This window comes from Bos indicus x Bos taurus, chromosome 19, assembly GCF_003369695.1.
Source record: "Bos indicus x Bos taurus breed Angus x Brahman F1 hybrid chromosome 19, Bos_hybrid_MaternalHap_v2.0, whole genome shotgun sequence".
Taxonomy (NCBI): domain Eukaryota; kingdom Metazoa; phylum Chordata; class Mammalia; order Artiodactyla; family Bovidae; genus Bos; species Bos indicus x Bos taurus.
In genome coordinates, this window is record NC_040094.1 from 61639980 (window position 1) to 61666678 (window position 26699).

At 45.7% G+C, this 26699-nt stretch overlaps 1 protein-coding gene across 8 annotated transcripts in view; it reads right to left on the reverse strand.

The window, feature by feature from the left end:
- Positions 1-2652: 2652 nt before the first annotated feature.
- KCNJ16 (potassium voltage-gated channel subfamily J member 16) overlaps positions 2653-26699 on the reverse strand; it is an 85612-nt gene continuing 61565 nt past the window's right edge. For 3 of the 8 annotated variants that reach the window (XM_027519040.1, XM_027519039.1, XM_027519037.1), the window contains exon 2: positions 2653-5778. In XM_027519040.1, coding sequence (XP_027374841.1) covers positions 4417-5679 — 1263 coding nt within the window. In that variant the 5' untranslated portion in view covers positions 5680-5778 and the 3' untranslated portion in view covers positions 2653-4416. Of the gene's footprint in view, positions 5779-6560; positions 6712-12849; positions 13737-21744; positions 21852-26699 lie in introns of those variants that run through there. The other 5 variants (XM_027519038.1, XM_027519034.1, XM_027519036.1 and 2 more) reach the window with 4 other exon arrangements.

Here is a 26699-nt window from a genome sequence, read left to right on the forward strand (position 1 = left end):
GAAGGGCAGCCCACCGGAGCCAGGCCCACTCTCCCATCGAGGTCACTTAGTCCTCGGTGTCTCCGGGGCATTCCCAGGCCCAGAACAATCCTTTTGTATTTGTTTTACAATCATAGTGGCATTTCCTCAACCCTTCCAGAAAATCTGTGGTTTCCACAGAGACCCACTCCATCAAAGGCCATCTCCAAGTTCAAGTTGGATGTAACTTGTACATCTGTTTTATTTTTCCTTCCGAGTCTTTGCTTTCTGGATAATTCCTTCTAGTATTAGTTGCTCAGTCATGTCCAACTCTTTGTGACCCCATAAACTGTAACCCGCCAGGCTCCTGTGTCTATGGAATTCTCCAGGAAAGAACACTAGAGTGGGTTGCCATTTCCTTCTCCAGGAGATCTTCCTGACCCGGGATGGAACCCAGGTATCCTGCATTGCAGACAAATTCTTTACCATCTGAGTCACCAGGGAAGCCAATTCCTCTAGATCTATGGCTTACTCTGAGTCTCATAGTTGTTCAGTCACTAAGTTGTACCTGACTTTCTGCGACCCCATGGACTGCAGCACACCAGGCTTCCCTATCCTTCACTATCTCCCGGAGCTTGCTCAAACTCATGTCCATCGAGTCAGTGAAGCCATCTAACCATCTCGTCCTCTGTCACCCCCTTCTCCTCCTGCCTTCAATCTTTCCCAACACTAGGGTCTTTTCGAATGAGTCGACTCTTTAAATCATGTGACCAAAGAGTTGGAGCTTCAGCTTCAGCGTCTGTCCTTCCAGTGAATATTAAGGGTTGATTTCCTTTAAGATTACTCTCAGAAATTGTATTTATTGTCATCTCTACACAAGTCCGGAGGTGTGCTACCTAGGCTCACACGCTTTCCTACTTGTCCAGTTTCCCTTGTAAGGAATATCCCTGATCCTCACACTCAGGAGATGGCTGCAGGAGCTCCAGCTACCATGACTGAGGTCCAGGTGAGGAGAAGGGTGAATGCATGAGGGTAAGAGGGCATTTGACAGCTAACACAGACCCAGCCAAAAAGCTATCTGTATTGTTTAAAGATTTGCTTTTGATGTGGACCATTTTTAAGTTTTTATTGAATTTGTGACAATATTGCATCTTTTTTAAGTTGTTTTTTTTTTTTTTTTGGCCTTGAGTCTCCCTGACCAGGGATTGAACCTGCAGCCCCTGTGCTGGAAGGCAAAGTCCTGACCACTGGATGGCCAGGGAAGTCCCAATGAGCTTTCTTAAAGGTCACATTCAGAGAGTTCTGCTGACATCTCAGGAACCAGAACTACATCACAGAAGCACAGCCTCCACCGTACCCCACCCTGCAAGAGAGACTGGGAAATGCAGTTGGAATTTTCTGTTTTAACCTAGGCACTTGGTTATCCCAGCTGGGAATTTGTCAGTCAAGAAGTAGTCAAGAATGAGATATTTGATGATGTAGAAATTAAAAATATCCACCCCACTGTTTTTGTGTGGGGATTAAGTGCATCTGTGGAAAGCACCTAGTCGGTGGTACAGGAAAGAGCTTTTCTTTCTCTCCTCCTGTGTTCCCTCCTCCCAGGCTGAAATACACACGACAGCAGAGCCTCGATGCCACGATCTATTTTCTGTCTAATTAGGTCTACTGAATAATGTCATTTTTTTTAGGGGAAGAGGCATGCCAGAAAAAAGAAAATTCTCATCATTGACAGAATCTTTCAAACTAGAAATGCTATTTTGAAGACTGATTTCTTTCAATGCTTACAGGAGCACTTAACCATTCATTTGAATAGAACTGTTCTGCAAGCTGTTAGAAACCCATAAAAATGGTTTCTAATTCTGCACATATCCTAATTCAAAGGAACAGGAATCTCGTGTTTGGTGCCCTGTCCCAGCACTGACCACATCCACAGAGTTCCCACCAGCCTAGGCACACACTTTTTGCACAATTTTAAGATCTTTATCATAAAGTAACTCATTGGGGCATCAGAGTGTGTTATCAATCTAAACAGAAAATGAGAGATACGTATTACACAGGATGCTGGTCATATTAATACATCTCATCTGGGTAAGAGGGTTTGCTGGACAGAATGTATTTATTGGACATCCATGCAAGACCAGGACAGACAGCATCCAGGAAGTAAAGTGAATGGAACTAGACTGGTGTGAAGCAAGCTATAAAGGGGGAGAGGAACAAGTCTGCTCGTTGTTCTGGAGGTGGTTTTCTACTGGGTAGATGGCAGTACTCTAATTTAGCTGAGTAACTGCCACTCTGAAATCCAACTTGATAGGGCATGTGCAATTTAAAAAATGGATTTTGCATTTCTGAAGCAAGATGAGAAAAATAAATTGCATGATTTTTCTCTCTGACATTAAGCTCCAGGACAATGTTGCAACCTGTGATCTTCAGAGATCTCTTATCCACACAGCAGCAGAAATAAAAGATTTGCACGTGTGCATTTAGAAAGCGACGTTATTGCTCACAGGCCAAGGAAAGAAGGAGGAAACAGAGAGAAGGCAGGGAGGGAGGAAAAGCAAGCAAAAGAAAAATAGCTTAGGTACCCATATATTTTACTTCTATTGGTAATCTGGTACTCTGATTCAGTAAAATTTACTTGTGAGCTTTAATTTAAACGGTGAGAGGGGAGAATTTTCCAGAAAAAAGCAAAAACTATGTGTATTCATATTTATATTTATATAAAATAAACCAAAAGAGAACTGTGGCATATACTTAATGTCAGCTCAGCAACAATGGAAAAAAATCACACAGATAATTCTGAAGGTAGCTGATAATTCTTCAGTTGATAAAGCTTAGAGTGACTCTTCATTCCTAGGTGATCAGGTTTGTGTTTAAAGTAATCATGATTAACATCTCTTAACATGGACATAGTGTACACATTTATCTCCTGCCCTACAATTTAAGCAATTCCGAAGCACTTAGCTGATCTGCTTCAAAATGTGCATTCAAAATTAAGGTGATTCACCTTAATTATATTTCACAAAATCCTTCATTTAAATGATGGTTCCAAGTTCCAAGGAAGGGTTTCTTAAAATTCAGAGTTTAAGTTGTTTCTGTTTTCTAAAGTGACCGAGATAGAAAATATACATAATTGCTCGTAGGCGAAAATAACAGTCTCCCCACCTCCTAACGCCCCACCCAACTGCCTGAAAAATAAAAATGAAAAAGGTCCCATCCCATGTGTAACCAGAGCTCCAGTCTTTCAAGATACAGGGACATGCTTTCTCTCAGAGAGTCTGAGACTGTTTATGGCTCTCCAGGATCCCAATCCTTCCTCCTGAAGGTGGGGGCAGGTGGCTGGAAGAAGCCCCCTCGTCACCGGCCTTACAAAACTGTTTGCCTTACTTCTGCTCTTCCACATACAGCCACTCCTTGGAGTCAATCTCCCAGGGCGTTTGAGAGAGAAATTTCTCTCTGAAAAGTAATGCCAACGTTTTTTCTGCCTTACAGACGAGAGAAAAAGCAACTTCTAGCCCATTTTGCTCCAGTACTCTTGCCTGGAAAATCCCATGGATGGAGGAGCCTGGTGGGCTGCAGTCCATGGGGTCGCTAAGGGTCAGACACAACTGAGCGACTTCCCTTTCACTTTTCACTTTCATGCATTGGAGAAGGAAATGTCAACTCACTCCAGTGTTCTTGCCTGGAGAATCCCAGGGATGGGGGAGCCTGGTGGGCTGCCGTCTATGGGGTCACACAGAGTTGGATACGACTGAAGTGACTTAGCAGCAGCAGCAGCAGCAGCAGCAGCAGCAGCAGCAGTAGCCCTTTTTGATCATTCCCTGGCAAGTGGTATGTAGGCTCTGTCAGAATTTGGTGATACCTTACTTCTTACAGACACATTCTCTGCCAGCTGATACCAAGCCCCTGGGAGGGGTAAACACGGTGACTCAAACGGGTCGGGTGAGTGCACAGTGAAACAGCTCAACATCACAAGTTACTGAATGCACTCCTTGCACATCTTGATTGTAAGACATAAGGTCTTTATAGGTAGCTCATTACACTATCAGTTTGGATATGTTTAACATTTTATCATCCATTCTATTTTCCTTTCTAGTCTCTATTATTGTTTCCTCGTATCCTATCTTTGCTCCTTATTACTGAAATATTAACTTCCAACTGATAACACAAGTGTATGGAATGATTAAAAGAGATGAAATTTAATCAATTAGGCTTCTTGATAGCCTCCCTAATACAACAGTTGCTAGCCAAAAAAAAAAAAAAATTAAACAATTGTATATAATGTAATGTTTAGATATCTTTTATCATGCTTAATCTGCTCTATTTACCTTTCATCACCATCAAAGATAGGTGTCACATTCTTCAAAAGCTCTGTTTATATATAACTACTTGCCTTACGGTGATTGGCTAGAGAGTAAGAACCGCTGGGTGGTAGGTAGCCCTCACAGTTAAGATTCAGGACTACATCTGGGATTCTACGGAAATCCTATTTAAAGTCAGCAGGGCCTTCTGGTACGGGGCTTCCTTACATTCTTCGGGGGCAGAGGGGGTGGTCTCCTCCGGGTTTTCCGAGCTGCTGACAATGGCCACAGCGCTGAACGACCTTCTTCTGACCTTGGCGTCGGGCGGGGCAGATGCTCGCACAGGCGGGGCCTTTTCCACGCTGTGGAGGTGCTGGTCTTTCCAGTCGAGCTGCTTGGCGCTGCAGAAGGGGGCGTAGACCTCCACGCTGCCCTCGAACTGCAGGCAGTTCACTTTGTAGTACTTCCTCTTCACTTCCAAGACGTCGTGAAACCTGTGGCCCCAGAGGATTTCCCGGGGGATGTAGGAGCTCCGGGACTGGTGGGACGTCCCGGTGGAGTCCCCGGTGTAGATGAACGTCACCAGGATCTCAAAGTTATCCCTGGCCACGGCCTTCCGGTCGAGCGCGTAGAGGGGGCTGTCGCGGTCGATCTCGTGCACGACGGTCACTGGGGTGACGAGGATGATCTGGTCGTTGAGCAGCCTCAAGTCCTTGAAGGCCATGGTCATGCGCCCCTCGCCGTCCTCCGCGTAGCGCAGCAGCTGCGCGCGCACCGTGCCCTCCACCACGTGGTTGGGGCGGAAGTCCCCGATGCGCCACATGAGGCAGAGCTTGCCATCCCTCATGCCCACCAGCGCGAAGTAGCTGAACCGGATGGTCTGCGCCCTCTTCCTGGCCGTGGCCATCTTGGCCAGGGCCGCCCCGATGATGAAGGTGTTGATGACGCAGCTCAGGATGGACTGCAGGATGACCGTGAGCACGGCCACCGGGCACTCCTCGGTGACGCAGCGGTAGCCGTAGCCGATGGTGGTCTGGGTCTCCAGGGAGAAGAGGAACGCCCCCGTGAAGGAGTGGACGTTGTCCACGCAAGGCGTGGCGTCCGGGCCATCGTTCTGCAGGTCGCCGTGGTGGAAGGCTATGAGCCAGAAGACCGAGCCGAAAGTCAGCCAGGAGAGGATGTAGGACAGCGAGAAGATTACAAACATGTGGCGCCACTTGGTGTCCACGAGGGTGGTGAAGATGTCCACCACGTAGCTGCCCCACTCCCCGAAAATGTGCTTGAAGTACACGTTGCAGCTGCCGTCCTTGTGCAGCAGACGCCTCCTCGCTCTGCGCTTCTCGGCCAGAAGGTGCTCCGGCGCATACCCTGGGCACTTGGGGTCCACGCTCACGATGGGGTAGCTGCTGCAGTAGTGGCTCATGCTCTCCAGCGCCCTTGGGGGTATATCCGGGTGACTGCTGGGGAAGCAAGGGTCCTAGGAGCGCGGCTATTTGCGAGTTTGGGTTTTTTCACTTCAAACCTGAAAAACAGAAAATTCCACACGCTTCTTTAGCTTTCAATTCCCGTCTTTAGAGCAATTGGCCCAATTCGAAGCAATTTGATGCCGTCTGAAACAGCTCAGACTTTATCTGAACGGCAGAAACATTAAGTATTGATCACTCATTTCAGTTTAGAATCCAGCTCAGTCATTACGGGAACAAAATATGCAATTAGAGAAAATAACATTTTTATATATGCATAAGGCTTCAGTAAACACTGTGATTATCCCAAATGAGGCCTCACAGCCTCTTCTGACCCAGCGTTAAAAAAAGAAAAAAAAAAAAAAAAGTCTTCATTTTGTAGACTCTTCTGGACTGAGGACATTTAGAAAACAAAACAATCTATAATGTAAAAAGGCAAAATAGAATTCAGGTATTTGTCTAGCCCTCTTAGAGGCTTTCTGTTTAAGTCAGATGGTTTTCCTTAGAAAAGGGAGGCAATTAAGAGTTTCTATGTTCCAAAGGGTGGTGAGCAGGGAGGAATTGGGAGACTGGGATTGACACATATATGCAATTGATATGGTGTATAAAATATTATAAAATAGATAACTAATGATCACATATCGTATAGCACAGGGAACTCTACCTAATGCACGGTGGTGACCTGAGGGGGAAGGAAGCCGAGAGGGAGAGGATACATGTACACCTGTGACTGATTCATCCTGCTGCACGGTGGGAACTAACATCATAAAGCAACCGTGCTCCAGTAAAAATTAACTTAAGAAAAGGGGGGTTTCTACATTACTGTTACAATGCAACTTACGTACGGGTTGTAGCGTACACAGCCCCTTGCCTTCTGGATCCGCAGCCTCTTCTCTCTTCCACGGAGGTATTTCTTCCTTGTCTACTTCCCAGGCCAGAACAGAACTGACAAGGATGCTATTTCAGACTCAACTCCTTTACCCTAACTCCTCCTTTAGTTTTGAGAGGAAAAAAAAAAAACTTTCTTAACCCTGGAGGAGTTAAAACCACTCCCAGGTAAGCTTTCCATAAAGTGTAAAACTGCTCCTGCCTTTGTTTCAAAACATCCATCCTTTTTTTTTTTTCTTCTTCTGTCTTTCTTTCCTTTTTTTCTCTGACACTGGAAGCTCTTCTCTTTCTGAATAGAAGCCGAAGATTTGCCAAGGCCGCTCCTCTTGCTTCCCTCTTAAAGGGAGCATGCTGCGGTTGGGCCCTCTCCCCCAGCTCTTCACCGTGTTGCTAAGGTTTTCACGGCCCTGCCTGGGCAAAGGCATTTTCCTCCCTCCAAATCCATTCGGTCTTTAAAAGATCAAGTTATATTGATACCTACAGTTATTATTGCTTTCAGCATCTTCAGTATAGGTCAATGATTTTCCCGCTCAAGTCTGAAAGTAAGTTTGAATAATTCAATATTGAATGGTCTTTAGTTACTTATCTGCCAAAAACGCCAAGTCCCTGGGACCCAGTGCTAATGGTTCACTAGTTACTAGGACCTGTTTTCTGCATCATCTACCTGTGCCAGGTAGGGGAGAGTGGAGGAAGGGGGAGACGTTGGACTAGAGGATCCTGTTGCTGGACTGCATAAAAAATTTCACAGGAATAAATATTATTGTAGACAATTGAGACACCTCCACCTTGAAACCAACCAAAGAAATTAATCACCAAGTATTTATCCAGTGCCTTCCCACTATGAAAGGGAGGAATGAGTTAATCCACCCCCACCCCCCAAGTCGACAGGCATCATTTTTCTTCTTCTCCAGGGACCAGGCCCACTTTACAATAAGCACTTTGTCTGGTGGCCCATTGTGAGGACGGAGACTCTGCCTACAGCCAAGATGTCCTGGGAGGCACGTCCAAGCTCTCCCCGTCTATCCGTCTGCTTCTGGCCGCTTCATCCATCAGCCTTCAGAGCTGCCTTGATTAGCCACATATCTTTGGTCAGCATTTCTGTCTTTGGTCAGCTCTTCAACTGCATTTTGGGGAGACAGCCACATACTTTCAGGATGTGGCCCATGGCTGAGCAAACACATCCTGAAATGTTGGAAGCTAAAATACCCCATGGCTTGTGACAACCTAGAGGGTGAGATGGGGCTGGAGGTGGGAGGCGGGCTCCGGAAGGAGGGTCATGTGCGCACCTACGGCCGATTCACGCTGAGATATGGCTGAAACCAACACAATACTGCAAAGCAATTATCCTCCAATTAAAAATACATTTAAATTAAAAAAGAAAAACAAACAACTATTTCCACAAATGTTGCCCACAGGATACGGGGTTCTTTGTAGGTTTGTCTGATGTGCCTCGGATGGACATCTTACAAACAGGAAGCTATTCAAGGTTGTCAGTTTCTACTCCCTCATCTGATCCTTGGAGGCATGAGAATGCAACAGTCTCATCAGAGGCCCACAGGACTGCAAATTAAGAAGCCGATTCAGAGATAGGGCTATTCTCTTCATCCATGCTTCCTTCTAACCCAGTTCCTTCAAGGGAACTGCACCCGTTGTGGGAGTCATAAATCAAGAGCTGCTGTGAGACACTCTGCTCTTTCCTGCTGCCAAAAGGAAAAAGAGAGGTTTTTCTTTGAAATGGCATTTACTTGGCATCGCTCGGAGTTTCGGTAGTGCCAACGACTGTTATAAACAAGCCCTTTTAAAAAATACCTTCCACAGTATACTAATTGGTGAATGAAGTTTCAATTAATACAAGCTACAAGTGAGCAAATGTGAATCTGTGGAAAAATTATTTCTGCATAATGTAACAATGTCAGGGATACAAGTTAAAAGCTGTGAGAATTCTATTCCAGAAACCATCAGGTCTTCTACTGTGGTTTATTATCCTGATCATTCATTTCAACTTGTCCAGAGAAAAGTGTTCAGATTCTGCTTAAATGTGTACAGTTTATTCATCTATCCTTCAATTTCCCCACCACGTAAATGATGCATTTCCTAAAAGGCAGTTTCTTTTAAGCTAAATGTTAGATCATAGCCAAACTGATTAATTTAGTGTTTACCATTTCTCAGCCTACCCATGTGCTAAGATGTTTACAAAGGTCCTGTTGTCAAAATGGCTAGAAACAACATAGGTGTTTTTTATGTTTAGACCCCTGTTTTATATGTTGTGTTAACTTGAGCACTTTTCTAATAGTCTATGGATAAAGAACAGAGGATGAGGTTTGCTGATTGGACATGTCTATAGTTAACATTTGTTTTCCTCAGAATTAAAACTGGGCTTTAAAATTACCTGAATGCTTTCAAAACCATCTTGTCACCATCATCATGAGAAAGTATTTTCAGGGCTTCCCAGGTGTGCTAGTGGTAAAGGATCCACCTGCCAATGCAGGAGACACAGAGACTCGGGTTCGATCCCTGGGCCAGGAAAGGACCGTGGAGTGGGCAGTGGCGGCCCACTCCAGTACCCTTACCTGGAAAATCCCCCGAACAGAGAAGCCCGGGGGACCACAACCTATGGGGTCCCAATAAGTTGGACACGACTGAGCAACAAACCACGCGTGCAAACCATCCTCAGTGTTCCTGCCTCTGTATTTCTTTTTGCATGCTTTATTCCTTGGTCTCCTAAAACTAACGGTGGCTATTTCATTGCCTGCAAAACTCCGTTTTTTTTTTTAATAAAAATGGAAATTTGAGCACTGCAATTACAAAATGGTGGGCTATAAAGTTCAAAAACAAACGCTAGACCTAAGGTTTCAAACTATCTTTCCTGGCAATGAGTGAGAGAGAGAAGAAAGGATCTTCAGTGTGACACGGACTTGGTCCTGATGGGGAGTTCTTTTATAGATGTGGCTTGAGTAGGAGGCAACACACAGTGAGGAGGGTGGATCTCCCTGAAAACAGCATCCAAGTTCATCACAATTTTCAAAGAAACTTAGGAGGAACTCCTGACACACAGGTGAGAGAAAGAAAGTTAGAAGGGCGAGGCGATCCAACCCTGATAACAACTTTTCTCCAACCTTGCTCATTGTGCTAAGTCAAGACATTAAAAAGCGTTCCTTGGTCTGCTCTGACTAGTGACATCTGCTGTTAGGCCCCAGGTTTTTCAGATCTTGGTGTGAATTCAGGGAGAAACCTTTGCCAATAAAGTGCATGGGCTACAGAAGGTGGCACAGTGGTAAGGAATCCACCTGCCAAGGCACAGGAGATGGGGTTCCATCCGTGGGTCGAGAAGATCCCCTGGAGGAGGAAATGGCAACCCACTCCAGAATTCTTGCCTGGCAAATCCTATGGAGAGAGGAGCCTGGCGGGCTGCAGTCCATGGGGTCACAAAGAGCTGGACGCGACTGAGCTTCGGAGCATGCACGTAGAAACGACAGGGAGTATTTTCAGCAAAAGGAAGGAGCAGCCTGCATATCTGTCCCCTATTCTCAACGCACAAAAGCACCTCAGTCAGGCTTACCAGTTTCGAAGCACTTCTGCCACTTTGCTATATGCTCTCAAACTCAGTTGTTTACCAAGCAGAATACTCAGTAAATAGTTCTTCAGGCCTAAGCTTCTCTTTAGCACATTGAGGGTATAACACAGTGGCTAAGACGTTACAATCCTCTGTCACTTTCGGAATAAAATCTGATCTGGTCACTAGCATCTACTTAATATAAATATATGAATAGCAACAGTAATCATCTCTGTATAAATGGAGAGGCAGAACCAATAAAAGTCTAAAATATCTTGGATAAAATTCACTTATTCACATCCGTGGCCTTTGAGATGAACAAGCACTTTCTTTCCCATGTACATGACTTTCATGAAGTCATCCAGAATCAAGTTACTTTCCTGGCAAAACTATTAGATGGGGTAAATTTTAGTGGAAACGTGAGAGTTGACAGGGTAGAGATTAGAAAGGGTGGCCTGAATTGTCCATGCAGGTCATGGTCTTTGAGGATCTGCTCGTAGGAGTCAGGGCGGGAGGGAGGGGAGAGGGAGTACAGGAGAGGTGTGATCCAGGGGCACGTGGGTGGGCTCTGGTTGGTGAAGAGGCAAGAAAGAGGGATGTTAATAAGTTAGGAGAGAACCCAAATAAGCTATTTTGCACAAAATCTACCCCACAACTTCTTGTCTTGGAATTAAGCCTGAGCCTGACCTTGCCTGGAATCGTCAATAAGACACTCAGATGCTCTTAGGAGGGCCTGACCCTCAGTCACTGAATGTCTGCTTCACCCACTCCCTGCAAGATGCTGCTCGTCCTCCTCCACGTACCCCCTGTCTGCCTGATTTCAGTGTCTCCCTTGCTGACAAACCCATTTCATGTTTCCTTCTCAGCTGCTCTCACACCCCCCGGAGTAGCCATGGCTACACATCGAGCTTCCATTCCTCCTCTGTTCCCTCTCCCCTCCTACCCCTACCCCTCCAACCCGGGTCCAGCTTCTCAGTAACCATGGGTTTTACCTCTTCCCAGATAGAATCTTACAGCTTCTCTTTCTGAATCAATTTACAAAGTTTTACACTGAATAGAGGGGTTTCATACTCAGTGTCTCCTTAAGTTCACTGATAACAGGTATGTTACTAAATATATAAATACATATATATTATAACATATGTTATAATATGTTATCAGCAAACTTAAGGAGAAGCTGAGAAGGGAGATGCTAGACACATGCAAAAATCCAACCCTGATGATATTGCTATTAGCTTTATCTGGAGATCCTTTTTTTCAGCCCACTTTTCCTTTGGGCTTCCCTCATGGCTCAGATGGTAGAGAATCTGCCTGCAATGCAGGAGACTTGGGTTCCATCCCTGAGTTGGAAAGATCCCCTGGAGAAGGAAATGGCAACCCACTCCAGTATTCTTGCCTGGAGAACCCCATGGACAGAGGAGCCTGGTGGGCTACGGTCCACGGGGTCGCAAAGACTGGACTGAGTGAGAAAACTACAAGAGCAGACAGTGTGTGGTCCCCGAGAGACGTGGATGTCATCACTGCTTCCTACTGTTAAGCTGCCTGGGCCATTTCTCTTTTCTTCCACCACTTCCCCAAAACCCTAGGGGCTGAGTCATTTTCTTTCATCTTTCACAACTATTCAGTTCAGTTCAGTCGCTCAGTTGTGTCTGACTTGTTGCAGACACAACTTAGGGGTTGCAGACACAACCCCGTGAACTTAGCCTGCCAGGTTCCTCTGTCCATCACCAACTCCCACTGCTTGCTCAAACTCATACCCATTGAGTCGGTGATGCCATCCAACCATCTCATCCTCTGTTGTCCCCTTCTCCTCCTGCCCTCAATCTTTCCCAGCATCAGGGTCTTTTCAAATGGGTCAGCTCTTCACATGAGGTGGCCAAAGTATTGGAGTTTCAGCTTCAACATCAGTCCTTCCAATGAACACCCAGGGCTGATCTCCTTTAGGATGGACTGGTTGAATCTCCTAACAGTCCAAGGGACTCTCAGGCGTCTTCTCCAATACCACCATTCAAAAGCATCAGTTCACAACTATTACCAAATAGAAAATCCCCTAGACCTTGTTCTCAACACACACACACACACACACACCCCTATGTACATGACACATATACTTCCAGCTTAGTTTAAGAATTTTATTGCTATTTACTCTGAGGAACCAACCTAAAGGAAACAAGACTGACAAGCTCAGCAATGTTAACAAGTTAATTCTCAAACAGCTTATCACACTGTCTTCTGTTAAATGCTATATACCTGCATTGCTGAGCCCGCTCTGAAGGTATTTATTGTTCTTATCTTGAAAATAAACCTGCCATCCCATCTTAGTTGTTAGCATGAGATCTTAATGTCTCTTTGAGAGACCACAGTTCAGTTTCCCCTTGTTGTGTAAGGAAAGCCCTTCCCCAGCGGTCTCTAAAACTCTCCAGCGGAAAATTTTTGGGTTTTTTTTCTTATTTTGCATTTTTTGAATTAATTTTTTTTAATTGAACTTCTGCTGTGTGCTTGTCCTACCCGCCTTCAAGAATGAGCCAGCCACCTTTGTGGTGCTTCCCGGGTGGCACAGGTAGTACAGAGCCTGCCGTGCAAGAGACACGAGAGTCTGGGGTTCAGTCCGGGGGTCAGGAAGATCCCCTGCAGGAGGGCATGGCAACCCACTCCACTGTTCTCGCCTGGAGAATCCCACGGACAGAAGAACCTTGTGGGCTACGGTCCACGGGGTCACAAAGAGACACATGTGACTGAAGCAGCTTAGCGTGTGTGCACACACCCACCTTTGCATTTGCGAGCTGGGCATTGATAAATAATAAAAGGAAAAGACCACAGAGAGTGTGGAGTAAATACCACAGAGAAAGCCAGATGAGTGAGGGATCTGGGGAGTGGCTGGAGCCTCAGGGGCGGTGCCATTTCCCGAGGGGAGCAGAGCAGGTTGGGTCCAGGAGCTGGCACCGGGGCTGAGAGAGGCCCCTCAGTCCTCCTGGCCCCTTTATGGGGGAGGGAAGAGTCCATCCACCAATCCCGGGGAGCGGAGCAGGTCGGGTCCAGGAGCTGGCACCGGGGCTGAGAGAGGCCCCTCAGTCCTCCTGACTCCTTTATGGGGGAGGGAAGAGTCCATCCACAAATCCCGGGGAGCAGAGCAGGTCGGGTCCAGGAGCTGGCACCGGGGCTGAGAGATGCCCCTCAGTCCTCCTGGCTCCTTTATGGGGGAGGGAAGAGTCCATCCACAAATCCCGGGGAGCAGAGCAGGTTGGGTCCAGGAGCTGGCACCGGGGCTGAGAGATGCCCCTCAGCCCTCCTGGCTCCTGCCATGGGTAACGATGCTCTCAGCACAGGCCCCTTGCCCTGTTCTGCCAGTTTGCGTCATTCTCCTTGTTGAGGCTCTCAGTATTGCTAGCTGTAGGCTGGCTGCAGTGTCCCTTGTTCTTGGACGGTTTTAAGACCTGGTTCTCACAAGAACCTACTGCCACAGGAACTCTGTGTTTTGTCGCTGAATTCACGCTTTCCTGATCAGGTAAGAACCTGGGCTTTCCTGGTTTCCACAGTGGCCATCATCTCTTGTCACTTTCATCCAGTGTGATTATCCTGAAATGTAAACAACCCTTCTCCTGTTACCATGGGGAACGGTCCAAGCTCCACAGTACAGCCCTCCAGCAGTGAAGTCAAAGGGTGAGGATATGGAGATCCATAAAAAAAAAATGTCTGGCACTAAAACGTGCTTAATAGAACTTGTTAAAAAGATGATTGAATGATTAGAAATGTGGTTCTCCTAATGCAAATGCGTGCTATTATATTTATATTTCAAAGATAAAATATAGGGCTTTCCCAGGTGGTGCAGTGGTAAAGAATCCACCTACAGGTGGATATATATATATATATAATTTGAACTGTTTCTGGAAGTGAGTTGGCTACATGTGACAACAGTGTGTGAATTTGGTACAGTTTCAGGACACACAGGACACACATGGGATGTGAGTTCAACCCCTGGGCTGGGAAGATCTCCTGGAGAAGGAAATGGCAACGCACTCCAGTATTCTTGCCTGGAGAATCCCATGGACAGAGGAGCCTGGTGGGCTATAGTTCATGGGATGGCAAAAGAGTTAGACATGACTTAACAAATAAACCACAGCATATACATATATATATATATATACATACACACACACACACACACACACACGCATGTGCATGTGTGTGTGCTCAGTCACTTCAGTCGTGCCCAACTCTTTGTGACCCCGTGGACTATAGTCCATCAGGCTCCTCTGTCCATGGGATTCTCCAGCAAGAATACTGGAGTGGGTTGCCCTGCCCTCCTGCAGGGGATCTTCCTGACCCAGGGATGGAACCCACGTCTCCTGCATTGGCAGGGGGATTATTTACTACTAGCACCACCTGGAAAGCCCATATATATGTGTGTGTGTGTGTGTGTGTGTGTGTGTGTGTGTGTGTGTGTGTGTGTATGTATATAATTCGAACTGTTTCTGGAAGTGAGTTGGCTACATGTGACAACAGTGTGTGAATTTGGTACAGTTTCAGATCTAGCAATTTCACTTGTAACAATTTATCCTGAAGAAACCATCATGAATGAACAGAGAGACCTGGCTAATTTGTAGGGCTGTTTGTAGAAGCAGATTTTGGATATGGCTTACTATCTAATAAATGTGGGCTTGTTTCGTAGGTAATGGTACAATTGTATCATTACTCATTACTTTTAATGTAGCCATTAAATGTGATAGAGTAGAAGCATGACAGAAAAAATAGAAAACATATTGTTTGGTGGAAAAAAATGAAAGAGGACTATAAAACATCTTGTACGATATAATTTTTTTAAGTTTAAATACATTTAAACATGGAGAAAATACAGAATGATATAAACAAAATATGGATTGTGACCCTCTCTGGTATGATATACTTTTTCTCCCCTTTTCTCCTTCTAATTTGTCTATCTACGCTTTCTAAAATTTTACAATGAACATGCATTCCTTCTGCAAAAAATAATATAGAATAAATAGGTATTTTCAGCTGGTACTTTGAAGCATCCCGATTCTGAGGCTTCTTAAAGGGAAAGGAAACCAATCGCTCTCTAAAAGCATTTATTAGAACTTTTAAAAGGCAACTAAAAATAGCCCAGAGAGGCTGACAGTCTTGCAGACGTTCAAAGTCAGACACTGATGCTGTAAGTTCTGCTGGAACAATTCACAGAAACAAATACAGTGACATTTAATTCATCTAAGTAAAACCAGATCTCATTTAAAACAAGGAAGTGGGGGAAGAGAGAGTTGGGTCAGATTTGGCTGCTGGAGAAACCATGCAAGCAGCTGGCCACAGATGAGGACTACATACAGCGGAGTTCAAGTTCAACAGGCATTTGAAGCGATTCCTCTCCCTCAGGGCCGCCTTCCCTCCCCGACCCACTCCCAAACCTACTAAGCTGCTGATGCCTGCACTGCTCAGCTGGTGTTTGCAAGTCTGTTTTAAGGATCCTTCTTTCATCCTAATATTTGCAATCGTTTTGGAAAGAAAATGTTAAACATTGTGCCATTTTCCAACCTGACTACTTTAAGGTCTATGTCAATGGATCTTTAAGACACAAGGAAATGATCTTTGAGACAGGTGAATTTGAAGAAGGCAATTAGATATTTATGATGCTGTGGTTCAGTTGCTGAGCCCTGTCTGACTCTTTGCAAGCCCATGAGCTACAGCAAGCCAAGCCCCTCTGTCCTGCACTATCTCTCGGAGTTTGCTCAAATTTATGTCCATATCCAACCATCTCACCCTCTGCCACCCTCTTGTCCTCTGCCTTCAGTCTTTCCTGGCATCAGGGTCTTTTCCAACAAGTTGGCTCTTCGCATCAGGTGGCCAAAGTATTGAAGCTTCAGCTTTAGCATCAGTCCTTCCAGGATTGATTTCCTTTAGGATTGATTGACTGGTTTGATCTCCTTGTTGATTGGCCTAAAGAGCTGGCCCTAGCCAGTTCTTCATAACTCATCCTCAGGAACCTAAAATCTCCTTCAAATACCCCTACAAGCAGGAGGGTATGAGGGCTGTTTCTTGTTCACTTTTGTGTTTCAGTGTTTACTGGAGTGTAGTTGATTACAATGTTGTCTCAGTTCCTACTGTACAGCAACATGAATCAGCTATATGTTTACATATATCCCCCCTTTTTAGGGTTTTCTTTCATTTTAGGTCACTACAGAGCATTGAGTAGGGTTTCCTGAACTATATGGTAGGTTCTCAAGTTACCTATTATATGTGTAGTACTGTACATACATCAATCCCATTAGAGAAAAACAAACATCATATATCAATGCATATATGTGGACTCCATTAATAGAAAAATGGTACAGATGAACCCATTTGCAAAGCAGAGATGGAGACATGTGTTCTTTAAAGTGTAGTCTATTAACCACCTCCTTCTGAGATTCTAGGGAAGCCTATTACACCTGCAGATCTCCGGGTGCCACCCCTATCATTCTGCTTCCATCCCCGACTCAGGTCCCTCATATAGTCCTCACATAGAACTGCCATATAGTTTCACGACTGAGCTCTACTGTCTTGAAACTTCAAGAACTGAGATGCTGGGTTCTAACGGACATGACTGAGCTCAGAGGCTTGATCACTAGCAAGACTGTGCACTTCTGCCTGATAGTCCCTGAGCCTCTGCCTGCCCTCGCGAAAAGCGGCAGCTCACAGGTTGCTAGGAGGAGTGAATGAGCTATGTCCCCAAACCTGCTTTCACAGTCCCTGGCATTTAATGAGGAGTTAACTGCAGTGCGCGTAGCTATGGCTACAGTCCATTCAAGTATGGATCCAAATGAGGAGAGAGAAAGAGTGGAGCATGGACCTGGAGATGATAGTAACTAAGTGAAGTAAGTCAGACAGAGAAAGACAGATATCACATGGTGTCGCTTATATGTGGAATCTAATTAAAAGGGATCTAAATGAAATTATTTACAAAATAGAAACAGACTTACAGATTTCAGAAACAAACATATGGTTACCAAAGGGAAAACATGGGGTGGGCGTAGGGATAAATTAGCAGTTTGTGATTAACATACATACACCACTGTAGATAAAATAGATAACCAGTGCAGACCTACAGTATAGCACGGGGAACACTAGTCTACAGACTGTAATAACCTGCATAGGAAAGAATCTGAAAAAGGAGGGATGCATGTATATGTATAACTGAACCACTCGCTGTCCACCTGGAAACACAACTTGTAAATCAGCGATATTCCAATAAAATTAATAAAAAAGACTGAGAGATTGAGAGTTATCTGCCATTTTACTTTTTCTAAGAATGGTTAGAGTGTCAATTTCCATGTTTGTTTAAAAGTTCCCTCCTAGCACATAATTGCCTTGGTAAAACTTTGAAGGCTTCCCAGGTAGCTCAATGGTAAAGAACTGGCCTGCCAACATAGGAGATGAAAGGGACGTGAGTTCGATCCCTGAATTGGGAAGATCCCCTGGAGTAGCAAATGGCAACCCACTCCAGTATTCTTGCCTAGGGGATCCCATGGACAGAAGAGCCTGGCAAACTACAGTCCCTATGGTCGCAAAGAGTCAGACACGAATGAAGTGACTTAGCATGCCCACAACCTTCCAGGACCTGTGCCAGAGTAGCCCAGAAGAATCACAAGTATCACTCAGAATAGAACCCATTTCCCACTAACCACTCACGTTCCTTTTAAACACCAGGTCATCTCTGACAGACCTAGGATGGCTCCCATGTAGTCTGGTTTGGGAGCTGCATTGGGAGAATCTAACTGCCCGTTCCAAAGGAAACAGACATTATGGCAAGTGTGTGTGCTGTCAGACTTGACCTTCTCCAAGCTTGGTATGCATGGGATTCCAACCAGAAACCAAGTCCTATCTCTCTGTGGTTATATTCCCATTTTGTGAGAATCACCTGCAAATTATCTTCTTTTTTTGACACAGAGAGTCTGTTTATTAATCTGTTCAATCTTCTGGGTATCATTGAACTAAAAAATGTCATTTGCTCATGGACCAGGAACTCCTTGGATAGTATCTACTGCATCTTTGACCTTTAAATGATTGAGTGTCTGTTCTAAGCTGTCAAAATGAAAACTCAGGACATCTTTACTGGGAAGGAAAACAAAGCAACTGTGATTGGCTCTTATTTCAGTTCCTGTTTTCCTTCGTGGATACAGTCAGATGGAGACGGTCTTCAAATAAAAGACAAATGATTTCTCTAGGAAGATTTGAATAGACAGGCCATGGAGACAATACCATAAGCTGTGTGTTGCCTGTCACATGAGATTAGTTTTCTATTAGCCTGAGCCTTTTCAAAGGCACTTGGCAAAAAAGCATTGCCACTCACTACAGAAAACAGAAGACTTAGGTAGCTGTCAGAAGTTAGTGCATTTGATAGACTCTTGAGTTTCCATGTATTTCATTTCCTCTACTTCTCCTCTGATTGTGCTTCAGTTTCCACTAGAGTGCTACAGAAGAAGAAGAAATCACCCTACCTAAGTTGGAAGGTTAGATTTCATTACCTGTGAATGCCTATACAACCAGGGCTGACCCAGGTTAGCAATGTTATGTTAATCGCTCAGTTGTGTCCAACTCTGCAACCCGGTGGACTGTAGTCCATCAGGCACCTCTGTCCATGAAATTCTCCAGGCAAGAATACTGGGGTGGGTAGCCTTGTCCTTCTCTGAAGGGTGTCTTTAGAGACACCCTTGGGAAGGGGGAATCTTCCCAACCCAGGGGTCAAAGCCAGGTCTCCTGCATTACAGGCAGATTCTTTACCATCCGAGCCACCAGAGATTAGCAATACTTAGCTTAAAAACAGAAGTGATTCCTCCAGCTCCGTTTTTGTTTTTCTTTCTCAAGATTGCTTTGGCTATTTGGGATCTGTTGCATTTCCATACAAATTGTACATGTTATTGTTCTAATTCTATGAAAAATGCCATTGGCAATTTGATAGGAATTACATTGAATCTGTAGATTGCTTTGGATAGTACAGTCATTTTCACTATATTGATTCTTCCAAGCCAAGAACATGGTGTCATCTCTCCATCTGTTTGTGTTGTCTTTGATTCGGTAACCTAGGTGGGTGGGATGGGGGTATGTGGGAGGGAGACCCATAAGGGAGCAGATCTAAGTATACATATGGCTGTTTGCTTCACTGTACAGCAGAAACTAACACAATATTGTAAAGCAACTATTCATGTTAAGTTGCTTCAGTCGTGTCTGACTCTGCAACCCTATGGCTTGTAACCCACCAGGCTCCTCTGTCCATGGGATTCTCAGGCAGGAATGCTGAAGTGGGCTGCCATTTCCTACTCCAAGGGATCTTCCCCACCCAGGCACTGAACTCAGGTCTCCTATGTCTCCTGCATTGGCAGGCGGATTCTTTACCACTAGTGCCACCTGGGAAGCCCCAAGACAACTATACCCCAATAAAAAAAAAGAAGAAGTGATATGTTCCCAGCATTTCTTGGGTGGGAACAGTCACCGGGTTGAACACTGGGGAGTTGAGTCTAAAGCAGATGGATGTACTTTCCCCTTAAATCTCCAGGTAAGATGTCAAGTCAGTCTTCCACCTGCAGTGTAAAAGGCCCTATCCTACCAATGCCTGTAAGGAGCTGGAAAGGTCATGGAAACAGCCTCTGTGTATTCTTCGATGCAATCAACCTTTAACTAGGTTGGCACGGGTTGGGAATATCCCCAAGGATTACAAGGATGATTACTGCCCTTGAGCTGGTATCAATCTTGCCAAGGACACCCCACAAGCTCTTTGCAAGGCAGGGGACGTGGGTTTGATTCCTGTTCAGGGAACTAAGATTCCACATGCCGAAGAGCAACTGGCCCCACAGGCCACAACTAGAGTTCAGAATATGAAGGTGGCATCATGGTGTAGATCCAAAAGAAAGGTGTTTAGGTTTGAGACCTCTCCCAGCATTTAAGGCCCAACAGGCGCCTCCCCAGGGTTCAACTTTTGTACTTAATACTTGATTTTCTAGGCAAATGAAGAAAGACGGTGGCATAGATAAACCATAGGAGGAAAGAAGTGAGAAATCGATTTGCATTTGGCTTGGAATAAATCACAGGCTCCGAAAAGCGTGCCCCATTTCTGTACACTGCTGGCTTGTAAAATGACTTTCTGTTCCCTGAATTCAAGCTATCAGAGAGGCAGGATGTAATCAAGGGGAACATTCTCGGTAGTGGAGCAAAAAGTGGTTTATAAATTTTTATTTTTAATTCCTTGGGCTAATTCATCCAGCAAATAATCTGCCTATGGAAATTCAAGAGGTACTGGAGAAGGCAATGGCACCCCACTCCAGTACTCTTGCCTGGAAAATCCCATGGATGCAGCAGCCTGATAGGCTGCAGTCCATGGGGTTGCTAAGAGTCGGACACGACTGAGTGACTTCACTTTCACTTTTCACTTTCATGCATTGGAGAAGGCAATGGCAACCCACTCCAGTGTTCTTGCCTGGAGAATCCCAGGGACGGGGAAGCCTGTTGGGCTGCCGTTTGTGGAGTCGCACAGAGTCGGACACGACTGAATCGACTTAGCAGCAGCAGGCTTGAACAAATACATAGATCCCCCTCATCCAAATCAAAATTCATTTTTAGCCAAGAACGTACACAGCACAGCGACGTGGAGAGAGATTTCCAATATGTTTTGAAAATTCCACAATTTTTAGCTACTGATTTTATTAAAAATCATTCATAACTATTGTTAACTGTAGCTGCCTTTCATTTGAGGCTGACTGGAGGAGGTGACAAAGAGGCATCTTTTCTCTGGTAACAAAATAACTTTTGGCTTCGACTTAATCAAAATGCCAGCTTGCACCCATGTAAGGGAGATAACATTTCTGAAAAATTCATTCAATTGATGAGCCTTGGCGGTACTGCAGAAGTTTAAAATCTTAACAGAAAGAATATGCTATGAACTAAAATAACTGTTTCCCCTTCATAGAATCTAGGACCAGAGGAAGAACTATTGGTTTTTAAACTGAGAAATGTAAATATCATTGACAATTTAAACTCCCAAACCTCATGCAAATTTCCTATAGAAAAATAGACTGAATGCCATTGAAAAAAATCAGAAGCCTGCCCTCAAAGACATGAGTATATTCAACAGCTTGTGAATATACTCATGCCAGATTCCACACCCAGAGACATTCAAGAGAGGAGATGTAATAGGTTGAGGGGATATTTGCTCTCTTAATCATTTGGATTTGGCTATCTGGCACCAAAATCTTGTGAATTCCACTCCCGAGCACCACCAACCAAGAGCTGCCATTTGCTTCTTGGGTTCTGGGTCCCAGGGCTGAGACACAACATCTATGTCTGTGCCATCAGGCCAAGCTGGTGTCCCCTGCAGGGCCATGCGTGACCTCTATCCTTGTCATCTGAATCTAAGAACACTCTTCGTCATGAAGCAACACATCAGGATGTGTAGGCATATCCCCCCGATCCATCTCCACAAGGAAACTTTACTGTCAGCTCAATAGAACAGCATTAATCAAAATCTCAGCCCTCTAATAGGTGATGGCCAGGCGGTTGAGTGATGCATCCCGGGAAGTCCCACCCACAGGCCACGTGCAATGCTCACCAAGTCCTCCAAGGCGCTCCCAGCCTCCACTGCCAGCGACACAGGCTCCTTGGTCCTTCTGGGTTTCTTCTCGAGGGTCCTCAGTTCTGGGGCACTCTTTCCTAGTCCTAAGAGCAAGCCCCCAATTCCCGTTTTATTACACCTTCTTTTGGTTTGCAAATTAACAAACTAAACCTTAGGGAAATGGAGTTGTTCACTGCCTATCATAGAGGTGGAAAGTGAAAGAAAGGACTGCAGCCCAGGTCTCCAAAGCTGGGTTCTAGATGGTGCATGAGAGTGAACGTCATCATCTTCGGTGTACATATCCTTTGTATAAAGGCTTGAAGCAGGTTTCCTAGAATTAAGTGTGCTATTCCTATTAAAAAGCCAAGACACCAGAGGTGTCAACAAAGGTCTGCATAGTCAAAGCTATGGTTTTTCCAGTAGTCATGTATGGATGTGAGAGTTGATCATAAAGAAGGCTGAGTGCTGAAGAACTAATGCTTTCAAATTGCGGTGCTGGAGAAGACTTCTGAGAGTCCCTTGGACAGCAAGGAGGTCAAACCAGTCAATCCTAAAGGAAATCAACCCTGAATATTCATTGGAAGAATTGATGCTGAAGGTGAAAGTCCAATACTTTGGCCACCTGATACTCATTGGAGAAGACCCTGATGCTGGGAAAGATTGAAGGCCAGAGGAGAAGCAGGTGACAGAGGATGAGATGGTTGGATGGCATCACCGAAAGGACATGAGGTTGAGCAAGATCCGGGAGATAGCCAAGCCTGGTGTGCTGCAGTCTCTGGGATCGCAAAGAGTCAGACACGACCGAGCCACTGAACAACAATGACAACGCTATTCCTGTAACTCGCAGGTTGTGGGAACATATTTGAGCATCTGAGGTTGGTTTTTGTGCTTTCCTGAGCTATGTCTAGCCACTCCACTGATAAGATCAGCCCTGGATGTGCACTCAAGCCTCAGGGACCGCCAGCCAGCAAAGCCACCTGACGGAGGCACTCAGAATGGAAAGAGGCCGGCAAGGGAGGAGGGCGGAGGAAGCCCAGCGCCGCGGTGCGGGTGGGGTAAGGCCGCCATGGGAGCAGACTGGGCGATGCCTTTCCACGGAGAAGAACGTCCCCGGGTGTGAAATGACAGAGCCCGCGGGTGGGTTGGAGGGAAGGCCTGTTGCCTCTGGACGCCCTTTGGAATTGAGCCAAAGTGGGTGAACTCAAAGGGAAAACAATCCCGTGTGGGTGACGCCACAGAGCGCCCTGACGAGAGGGGCGAGGGTAAAGCTCCGTACTGCTCCCGTCCAAAGAACACAGGCTGGTTTGGGCCTCAGTTCCTTCTGCAACCAGAAGCATGACTCTTTTTTTTTTTTTTTTTTTCCTTTTAAGTGCTGGGTCTTTCCTGCTGCACAGGGCAGGCTTCTCTCTAGCTGTGGCAGGTGGAGGCTCCTCCTTGGGGCGGTGCGTGCGCTTCTCATTGCGGTGGCTTCTCTTGTGGCAAAGTCCAGGCTCTAGGGCACGCGGGCTTCAGGAGCTGAGGATCCCAGGCTCCAGAGCACAGGCTCAATAGTTGTGGCACATGGGCTTAATTGCTCTGCACCACGTGGGATCTTCCCAGATCAGGGATGGAACCCATGTCTCCTGCATTGGCAGGTGGACTGTTTACCACTGAGCCACCAGGGAAGCTCAGAAGTTTGGCTGTTAGGTCCATCTGATGAGCCCATGTGTGTGCTCAGTTGATTCAGTCATGTCTGACTCTGTGCAACCCCATGGAGTGTAGCCCGCCAGGCTCTTCTGTCCCTGGGGATTCTCCAGGCAAGAATACTAGAGAGGGTTGCCATGCCCTTTTCCAGGGGATCTTTCTGACCCAGGGATTGAACCCCAGTCCCCTGCATCACAGGCAGATTCTTTACCATCTGAGCCACCAGGGAGGGATAGACAATTCTTAAAAGAGACAGAAAGGAACTCAGTGGGGAGCACAACTCTGATACACAAATTACCGCACCCAGGACCATGTCTCCTCCAGGTGGCTACAACCCCCGAAGGTAATATTCCTCTGCCTTCTCATCCCAGGGCCAGGTATGAAGCAACTTGGAAGCACCCTTAATCACCCAGAGTTCTCCTAAGTCATTTGAACTCGCAGCTACAAAACCCTCTGGCCTTTCCCACGCAAACCCCGATAGAAGCCGGTTGTGACCTGCCCTTGACCTTGCTGCTCTCTGCTGCCTCCCCGCTCCCTCCTGTCCTCCCCACGTGGTCTGCGCTGCACGCACCACAGGCCTCAAGGACCTTCAAGTCCATAACGCACTCGATTTTTCCCTGAGACTCATAGCCACACCTGACTGCCCATCTCATAAAACAATACAAAGCAATCTAAGGGTGGGATGAGAGAAATCACATTTCTACCTTCACTGCAAAAGAAGTGCCCCCGGGGAAAGAATGCACTATGTTCCAGTCCAGATTTTTTTAGAGGGGAAGGAGTGCCTTCTTCCACTGCGGAGGTTCACCTTACAGCCCTGCGCATGGAGGACGGCCATGTTCTGAGCCTTGCAGCCTCAGAGGTCATCATTAAGCCTGATGCAGGAGCTGGTGGTGGAATATGGCTGGCTATGCTCACGGCTGCAGCCTGTGGGCCTGGGGAGCTCCGAGGGTCAGCCCCATGGCTGGGAGCACATATTTAGGGAGAAGACGGCCATGCCTTTCTCGGAACCAAATCTAATGTGTGGGCTGAGAGGCAATGGGATGGCCAGAGCCCAGAGGTCAGTGGTCATGGATTTGGGATTGTCCACCAGAGTGGGACACCAGCTGTGCTTGGAGGGAGGCCCCCCAGTGACCATGGACAGCAGGGTGAAGGTGGTTCTTTGGATTTGATCTCATCAAAAAAAAAAAAAAAAAAAGAGGAGGCTCAGTCACTAGGACTGGGGAGCTTGTTCAGAGCAGCACCTGGTACTTGGCTGAGTTCTTTGCGACATGTTTTTGAGCCACTCAAGAGCAGTCAGGATTGACCCATCTCAGAACAAGCAGCTGATGGGCGTGCGCGTGGGGTCCAGTCCCCTAAGCCCCAGGCACCGGGAAAATTCACAGCAAGGAAATCAGGCAGATGCTTCCACTGAAAGCTGATCCATCCCCAAGCTCAGGAGGTCAGCAAAGAGGATCAGAGAGGAAGGGAGGGGTGGCCAACAAGCTGAAAAATCTTTCCCAGAAAATCGAGGCCAAGAGTCAACAAAAATAGATTTTCATCCACACAGAGCTCTGCGTGAAAGTAATAAAAGTTTGTTGAACTGGAGAGATTCCATCACTGAAGTCTAATGTACAATTCTGGATGTTCTGCTTTTCAGGAGAAGTCATGGCAGTAGTAAGGAATTGGTACAGGAGACCTAGGAAAAGAATGGACGAAGCAGGAGATATTCACTCGTGGACTCAAAAACACTTTGCTGTTGTTGCTAAGTCGTGTCCAAGTCTTTGTGAACCCATGGACTGCAGCACGCAAGGCTTCCTTGTCCTTCACTGTCTCCCGAAGTTTCTCCGATTCATGTCCATTGAGTTGGTGATGCCATCCAACCATCTCATCCTCTGTCGTCCCCTTCTCCTCCCGCCTTCAATCTTTCCCAGCATCAGGGTCTTTTCCAATGAGTCAGTTGTTCACATCAGGTGGCCAAAGAATTGGAGCTTCAGCTTCAGCATCAGTCCCTCCAATGAATATTCAGGACTGATTTCCTTTAGGATTGACTGGTTTGATCTCCTTGCAGTCCAAGGGACTCTCAGGAGTCTTCTCCAGCACCACAATTTGAAAGCATCAAGTTCTTCGGTACTCAGCCTTCTTTATGGTCCACCTCTTACATCTGTACATGACTACTGGGAAAGCCATAGCTTTGACTATACAGAATTTTGTCAGTAAAGTGCTATCTCTGCTTTTTAATTTGTTGTCAAGGTTTGTCATGGCTTTTTCTTCCAAGGAGCAAGCATCTTTTAATTTCATGGCTGCAGTCACCACCCGTTTTAGAAGCTGTAACAGTCTGGTGAAGAGCGAGGCAACTGATTCAGAAAATGGATGACCACTTGAAGAATATATATATAGAAGAATTTCCTGAATTTGTTAGCAAGTTGAACTAGGCAACTCTGAAGGCTTCTTTTTATACAAAGATTTATGGTGTTTTTCGCTAACTAGTAAATAGCACTTCATGAAATGAACGACTTTATGAAATGAACAATGGTGAAAGACAGTCCAGGAGGATTAAAAATGAAGTGTAAGAAAGACATCATCTTCTCATTAAAGTAAAAACAGTTGGGTCTACTTTTTAACTTTTAATAATTATGAGCCACACTTTCATGCCAATAGGAAAGATCAAACTGGCCCATGTTTTGGTACTGCTTATGTCCTTGTTCATTGCATCAGCTTTTTAGCTGATCTGTCTTTACTTTTATTTTGTATTTCTGTGTGCACCGTAAATTAAAAAAAAAAAAAATCCCAGGCCAAATCATAGATTTTTCTTAAGAGAAAAATTAGGGGAAGCCCAGAATAATGGCTGGCAGGGAAGCTCCAAAGGCAGGAGGTGCTTGTGGGTTTGTTAGTCTTGTGTTCCAGGCTGCTTATTTGTGGTCTCTTCTCTAAGTCGTGTCTGACCCTTTGGGACCCCATGGTCACGTACCCTGCCAGGCTCCTCTGTCCATGGGATTCTCCAGACAAGAATACTGGAGTGGGTTGCCATTTCCTCCTCCAGGACATCCTCCCCTCCCACGGATGGAACCAGAGTCTGTTGCATTGCCAGGTGGATTCTTACGGCTGAGCCATCAGGGAAGCTGGTTCCAGGCTTCCCCTCAATGCAAATGTGAGGGATCTTGCAGGGAAACCAACTTCAGGTTTTGATGGTTTGGGTCCCAGAAAGTCTTTATCAGGTACTTTTCACAACCTGTTATTCCATTTATATTATTTATGTAATGCAAACAAATGAGTGTCTTTCTCTGAATCAT